This window comes from Lathamus discolor, unplaced genomic scaffold, assembly GCF_037157495.1.
Source record: "Lathamus discolor isolate bLatDis1 unplaced genomic scaffold, bLatDis1.hap1 Scaffold_215, whole genome shotgun sequence".
In the NCBI taxonomy this organism is placed as follows: domain Eukaryota; kingdom Metazoa; phylum Chordata; class Aves; order Psittaciformes; family Psittacidae; genus Lathamus; species Lathamus discolor.
The window spans coordinates 35,144-42,489 of record NW_027069244.1 but is presented as its reverse complement, the minus strand read 5'-3'; the positions used below and the strand labels follow the sequence as shown (position 1 = coordinate 42,489).

General features: G+C 58.0%; 1 protein-coding gene across 1 annotated transcript; it reads left to right on the top strand.

Moving 5' to 3' along the window:
- The first annotated feature begins 767 nt into the window (after positions 1-767).
- Positions 768-1,745, top strand: LOC136006462 (olfactory receptor 14A16-like). The gene has a single exon (XM_065664493.1). It carries the CDS (start codon positions 768-770, stop codon positions 1,743-1,745), a length of 978 nt encoding a protein of 325 aa, XP_065520565.1.
- The last annotated feature ends 5,601 nt before the right edge of the window (positions 1,746-7,346 follow it).

The following is a 7,346-nucleotide window of genomic DNA, read 5'->3' as shown; positions in this document are numbered from 1 at the left end:
CTGGGCTTGCGACCTGCCCCCAGACAGGCACAGCTCTCCCATAGTGTCCTTGGGAGCACAAAGCCTTCCCTCGGGGTCGGCACTCTGTCCTCAGAGTCCTTGGCTTCCTGCTCTGTGTATCACAGCTGCGCCAAGGGCTGGGAGAGAGGAGTTCTTCCCTTTGAGTCAGCAGGGCTCCCTGCCGGTTGTTCTTTATCTCATTCTTTCTCCTTTTCTCTCTTTATCTGTGTGCGCAGTGATAGGACAAGTGCAGGGCAGCTGGGAACAAGAGTGATGGACTCCGCAGCTCTCCAGACTATGCACTAATCCACGGGCTGCTGAGGCCTTTCATCTGTCCTGTCCTAATACTGACCACACGGGCAGTTACAAAAAATAGGATTTCTACACCTAAAATAGCACTTGTCAGATGAGAAACTTCTGAGAAAATCCTAACAAAGTCACGCTGAGGCTCTGCTCTGCAGCCAGCATCTTCATAGTTGTGAGTGCAGGCACTGAACCTCTGTTACATCTGACATCCCTCGTGGGTATAGGAGCTTTCACAAAGCAGCTTTGTAAAATCCCTGCAGTGGCACAGAGCTGAGTCCTTGGAGCCACAGTGCTTCTGCCAGGACACTCAGCCACCAGCACCAGGAACGTGGAAATGCATTTGAACTTGAGGGGGTGGTAGAAATCTTATGGGAAATGAACTGCTTTTATCCTGAGCAGTCTCCTGTAACCTGTCACTGCCTGTTTCTCCTCTGACAGTGCCCCATGCCCAGAAGCAGCAGATGTCCAACGGCAGCTCCATCACCCAGTTCCTCCTCCTGCCATTCGCAGCCAGGCGGGAGCTGCAGCTCTGGCACTTCTGGCTCTTCCTGGGCATCTCCCTGGCTGCGCTCCTGGGCCACGGCCTCATCATCACCAGCACAGCCTGCGACCAGCACCTCCACACCCCCATGTACTTCTTCCTCCTCAACCTCTCCCTGCTGGACCTGGGCTGCATCTCCACCACTGTCCCCAAATCCATGGCCAATTCCCTCTGGAACACCAGGGCCATCTCCTACACAGGTTGTGCTGCACAGGCCTTTTTCTTTCTCTTATTCGTTTCAGCAGAGTATTTTCTCCTTACTGCCATGTCCTATGACCGCTACGTGGCCATCTGCAAGCCCCTGCACTATGGGACCCTGCTGGGCAGCAGAGCTTGTGTGCACATGGCAGCAGCTGCCTGGGGCACTGGGTTTCTCTATGCTCTTTTGCACACAGCCAGTACATTTTCACTACCCCTCTGCCGAGGCAATGCTGTGGAGCAGTTCTTCTGTGAAATCCCCCAGATCCTCAAGCTCTCCTGCTCACATTCCCACCTCAGGGAGGTTGGGCTCCTTGTGCTAAGTGTCTGTTTGGCACTTGGCTGTCTTGTGTTCATTGTGGTGTCCTATGTGCAGATCTTCAGGGCTGTGCTGAGGATCCCCTCTGAGCAGGGACGCCACAAAGCCTTTTCCACGTGCCTCCCTCACCTCGCTGTGGTCGCCCTGTTTGCCAGCACTGGCACGTTTGCCTACCTGAAGTCCCCCTCCATCTCCTCCCCTTCCCTGGATCTGGTGGTGTCACTGCTGTACTCAGTGGTGCCTCCTGTATTGAACCCCCTCATCTACAGCCTGAGGAACCAGGCGCTCAAGGATGCTGTGAGGAAGCGGGTGACTGGACGTGTTTCAGCAGCCACACACTGCCTGCTGTCCTCTGCAAAGGGCTCCCAGTGCAGTTCATGAGAGGCCAAGTCTGTCTTTGCTGCTTTACATTTGTTTTCCTGATTCAATTTGTGGTGATGTTGTCTTCATAGAAATGTCAGTTTCCATCTGTTCCTGCTTAAGTAGCCACTCGTGTTGTGTGAGCCACACACTTTGTGTCAGTGGTGGTCTCTCACTTTATTTAAGGGAAATAAATGATCCTGAAGAAACCTCTTCTCTTGATACGTCCTCACATGGCAGGAATGCAGGGGAATGAAATGGGCCTTCTGGCTGCTCCAGCTCTGGGATGGCTGCTCTGTGCCTGGAGCAGGAAGAGCTCTTGGGGAGCGCAAGGGCCGGGGCTGTTGTGCTGGTGTGGGGAGATGGGATGGCGGGGGGGGCTGCAGACCTCTCAGGGTGTCCTGGGCAGGAGAGCAGGGGACACAGGGGTCCCTGCAGGGGACTCCCCTGCAATGGCACAGGCTAGGGCTGCCTGGCTGGGAGCAGCCCGTGGGAACGGTCTGGGTGGGCAGGAGCTGGCCAGGAGGCAGCGTGTGCCCTGGCAGCAAGGGAGGACAGCAGCATCGCGGGCTCTGTGACCAGGAGCACGGCAGGAGAACAAGGGGAGGGATGCTCTGGGATACTCCATCCAGGTTTCAGATCCCCAGTTCAGGAACACTACTGGCAAGCAGGAGTGGGTTTAGCAACGGGCCCTCAGGACAGGCAGGGAGGGACTGGAGCACGGTGCCTGTAGGGAGCGGCTGGGGGAGCTGGGCTTGTCCAGGCTGGAGAAGGGAATGCTAATGGGGACCTGGGATCTTGGGAAGGGAAGGCTGTCGGGGAGTGGCTGCCTGTGCCGGCAAGGAGGACATGGAGAACACAGAGCCGGGCTCCTCAGGATTGTGCCTGGTGGGAGGACAAAAGGCAATGGGGAATAGTGACAGGGGAGAGGCTCAGCCAGGACAGAAGGAAGCGTTGCTCCCATCGGCTCAGGCAAGTGCTGCATCAGGTCACCCAGAGAGGCTGTGCAGTCTCCGGCTTTGGGGTTTTCCAACTCAGACTGTGTCAAGCCCTGAACCACGTGTTCTGACCCTGCTCCTGATGGGTTGGACTCGAGACCTTGTGAGGTCCCTTCCAACCTCTGTTGTTCCATGATCCCACAATGATGGGCTTATGAAGAGTCACAAATATGCTCTAAGTGCTGGAGCACGTTTCCAGTGAAGACAGGCTGAGGGAGCTGGGGGTGATCAGCCTGGAGAAGAGAAGGCTCCAGGGAGACATCTTAGCAATCTGCCCATATCTAAGCAGGGCCTACAAGAAATCTGGAGCGGGGCTTTTTGCAAGGGTGTGCAGAGACAGGGCAAGGGGGAACGGCTTTAACCTGACAGAGGGGAGATTTAGATCAGACATTAGGAAGGAATTCTTCCCTGTGAGGGTGGGGGGGCACTGGCACAGGGTGCCCAGAGAAGCTGTGGCTGCCCCGTCCCCGGCAGTGTTCAAGGGCAGGTTAGTAGGAGTTTGGAACAGCCAAAACACCCCCGTAACATAACTCGAAAACACCCCCATAACACCCAGAAACACCTCAGCACCCTACAAAACCTGATGGACACCCAAAAACATCCCCAGAGCACCCAAAGCACCTCTGGGTTCCCGATCTGTGATTCAGTTCCTGATTTGCCCTCATCTCCACCCGTGGGTTTCGCACTGTTCCCATTCTCGTCCCCATCCCAGCCGGGCGCTGAGCGAGCGGCTGCTGGTGCTGAGTTCCCGGCTGGGTTTCAGCACTGACCCTGTCCTGGCCCCTTGGCTGTGGCAGCAGGGGCTGGACGTTCGCACTCTTGGAGCTGGGCTCTTTGTATGGGCACGCAGCTGGAAGCAGCATTCTTTGGCTGAGGAAGCGCAGCTCCCGAGTGGGGCTGGGGCTGGGGCAGTGCTTGCCAAGGGCAGGGGAGGCCCAGCAACAGCTCCTGTCCTGGCCCTGTTGCTGGGGGAGCACAGGGGCTCCCGGGCGCATTGCCCTGTGAAATACGAGCTCACTCCTCTAAATGAGGTAACAAGGGTTTATTGAGGGACAAAGTCAATAAAGCAAATGCAACAGCGCTGGGCGCGTGACCGTAGCCACAGGCGCAAGTGACCAGTATTTGCTACAGGTTTATATACTTTCACTATTGCATTAGCCACATACGTATTCATAATTCCCGCGTATAGGCGGGGAATATTATACCTAGCTCCAGGAGCTTTACTGCTCTGCAGTGATTGTGGGCAGGGCTCTTGAGGATGAAGTAAGCAGTCTTCCTCTTGTGAGCATCTTCGACAGGAGGGTGGCAGAGGACATCCTGGAGCTGGTCATGAGCGACCTCGATTTCTGGCTGGCGGAGGTGGGTGCCCCATGGCTGCGTTCCCATCCCCTTCAGTCCTTCCTCCTCCATCCCAAACCTAGGAGGGGTCTTGTGTACCCAAAGCAGCAGAGACAGATGGGGAACATGGTCCCAGCACCATCCTCACCCGTGCTCCCGCTTCCAGATGCCGAGCGTCGTGAGGAGCATCCATGAATGCCTGCGGCATAGCAGCAGGGAAGCGACGCGGCGAAGGATGGACACGCTCCTCGTACCGATGGCCATCAAGCACCCGAGGGCATTGACGATCAGCATGGTCCTCAACACGCCCTTGAGAGACAGGTACCAGCCTTGAGGGCTTGGTCCCTATGGCCACCAGGCCCAAGGACCCACGGCAATGGATGATCTTAAGGCCTTTACTGTGATGCTGAGGAGCAGGTCCCTGCATCCCACCCCATGGCATTGGGGCTCGAACTGGATCACCTCAAGGCCCTTCCCAGGGTGCTGTGACATCCCTAAGGAGTGGGTCCCTCCATCTCAACGTGTGGCATTGGAGCATTAATTGGCTGATCTTAAGGCCGTTTCCATGATGCTCTGACATCCCTGAGGAGCGGGTCTCTGCATCCGACCCCATGGGGAGCACCACCGCTCACCCCCATAGGGCATCCCATGGGGATGCATGGACCACGCTGACTCAGCGCCCTGCCTTCCAGCGCTGACATGGACATGTGGCAGATGGTCCTGACCATATCCAAGACTTTGGAGGCCCTATGGGAGGTGCTGAGGATGCTCCAGGACACCCAGGACACTTCCATCCACACCTTGGATGGGAGTCCCAAAGGGCCCTGATGGCCTCCCATGAGCCCTGCAGGCTCGGTGGGGTCTCAATGCCTGTGTTTGCCTTAGACCATGGCCTCCGGTGCTGGTGGTGCTGAGGGCGCTGAGGACCCCTAGACCCTGTTGACAGTGTCCGTGCTGCTGGAAAGCCTCCAGGAGCTGTCAGAGAATCCTGACTTGGTGAGTGGCGCATGGGCATGGGGTAGGACATAGGCATGGGGCAGGACATGGGCATGGGGCAGCACATGGCCATGGACAGCCCTCTTGGACATGGGGCAGGACACGGGCATGGGGCAGGGCACGGCCATGGGGGGGCGTCTTGGCCATGGGTCACGGGGAGCCCTCTTGGCCAAGGGGCAAGGCATGGGCATGCGGAACCCTCTTGGCTATGGGTCATGGGGATCCCCCTTAACCATGGGGCAGGGCATGGCCACAGGGACGCTTCTTGGCCATGACCTTGGTGACCACAGCCTTAGGTCAAGGCTTCCCCACAAGGAGCCCCAATCTCTTCCTGCAGGCAAGGAAACTGCAGCAGCTCCTGCCCCACATCATGGGCAGGCTCCGGGATGCCGATGAGGAGCTCAGGATAAAGGCCCTGATGATCCTATGGAATGTGATGGGTCACCTACCAAGGGCAGTGGCCAGCCCCATTGCCGTGGGGCTGGTGCGAGACCTCCGACCCCTATTTGATGGAGTAAAAGCTGCATGGGCCCCCGGCAGTGATTTGGAGCTCACATGGGGATGGCTCCAGGGCTTCGCATCCCATCAGGATCTGACCCACATCCCCCCTTTTCCTCCTTGCCTCCAGGGATGCAGCTGGATCCGGGAGATCTCCATCCGCCTGCTCCGGTTCCTCCTGGAGCTGGTGCTTGGCTGTGACAGGAGGAGGATGTGGAGCAAAACCTGGGATCTGCTGCTCCCACTCTTCTTGCGCATGAGCGACCAAAGCCGCAGAGTGGCTGAGGTATGGACCCGCCCCGTATCCCACATTCCTGAGGGTGGGATCATCCCCAAAATGCCGTCCCCCATCCCATCCTGTGCAGGCTTCCCGGGAAGCTCTCCTTGCTGCGGTGACGCTCCTGGAATGGGAAGAGCTCCAGTGCCTATTGGAGAGAAGGCAGATGTGGAGGGTTGCGGAGTGCTTGGTATGGGCCCTGCATCCATCCCTGTTCCCACTGGAACCCCTTGTACCGCTCTGCCCATCACACATTGGGATGGGAAAGGGAGAGCTGGGAGTGCTCCAGCCAATGCGGGGGTTCGGTATCATCCCATTCCCCCTGCAGGTGGAGCGGAGCAGGAAGAGGACTCAGGGATACCTGTACCAGAGCCTGCAGTACCTGCAGGCTGCTCAGGTCCCCCTGCAAGAGGCAGCCGTCAGGTTCATTGGTGAGCCCCTGCGGTCCCCATCCCGGCCCCCACTGCTGCATCCCTGATGGATGCTGATGGATCCCCATGGATGCTGATGGATCCCAATGGATCCCTGTGCCCAGGACTGGCTGCACAGCCCTTGAGAGGGAAAAACCCAAGGAAGCTGGAGGAGATCTGCAGAGGTGAGGAGGGAGCAGGGGCTGGGGGGATGCTGGGAGCTATGGGGGAGCTCATCCCGGTCTCTTTGGATCACAGCCCTGGAACCGCTGCTGGATAAGGGCAATCCCGGCCTCCGTTCCCTGGCGGCACAGACCGTGCTCATCCTCAGGAGTGCACCGGAGCGGCGGAGCCTGGGACGCCGTCTGCAGGCGCTCTGCTGCTGGGAATGGCGCAGTTTTCCTTAGGGAAAAGGATGGCGGAGAAAAACACAGACCAACGTGCTCCACAAACCGAAGGGCAGCGCCTCCACCGCCCCATTCCCTGCTCTCCATCTCCATCAATAGCATCCGGGCAGTACGGCCACCAACCCTGATTCCCTGTTATCCCGCAATGAAGATGCAGTGATTCCTTCCGAGCTTCCCTGCTTCCATGGGTCAGCAAAGGGGGTGCCACTGTGGAAGGAAACGGTGCTTCCAAAGGAATTTGGTCCATTATAACGACAAAAGTCACGCATCAGCATCGCAATCCCCCCACCTCGCTTCCATTGAGCGCACCCGGGTACCCCGGTGCAGTCCCCCTTGCTCCTCCACTTGGTACTACCCACTGGATAAAGCCACGCCTCCCAAGCAGGCACAGCCAATCAGAGCCTGCCCCATCCGGATTTTCCGCCCCCCCCTCCTGTGGGCAGGCTCATCGGGCATGAAACGGGGGGGTCACTCCCCCCAGTACCCAAAATTTGGTACCCAATGCCTCAAAATAGGGGACACCCCCCCAAAATGGGATTCCAGCACCCAAAAATGGCTTGGACCCGCCTCCCCAGACACTCAAACTGGTCGCGACCACCCTTTTTTACCCCTCCCTTGTGGAACAAAGGACAATGGGGAGGTGGGGGTGGGCAGCAGCTTTATTCCCATCAGCATCAAAACGGGAGGGGAGGGCATTA

What these genes read in the sequence shown, in the direction of transcription:
- LOC136006462 (XM_065664493.1), top strand. Translation starts at nt 768, where the DNA reads ATGTCCAACGGCAGCTCCATCACCCAGTTCCTCCTCCTGCCATTCGCA.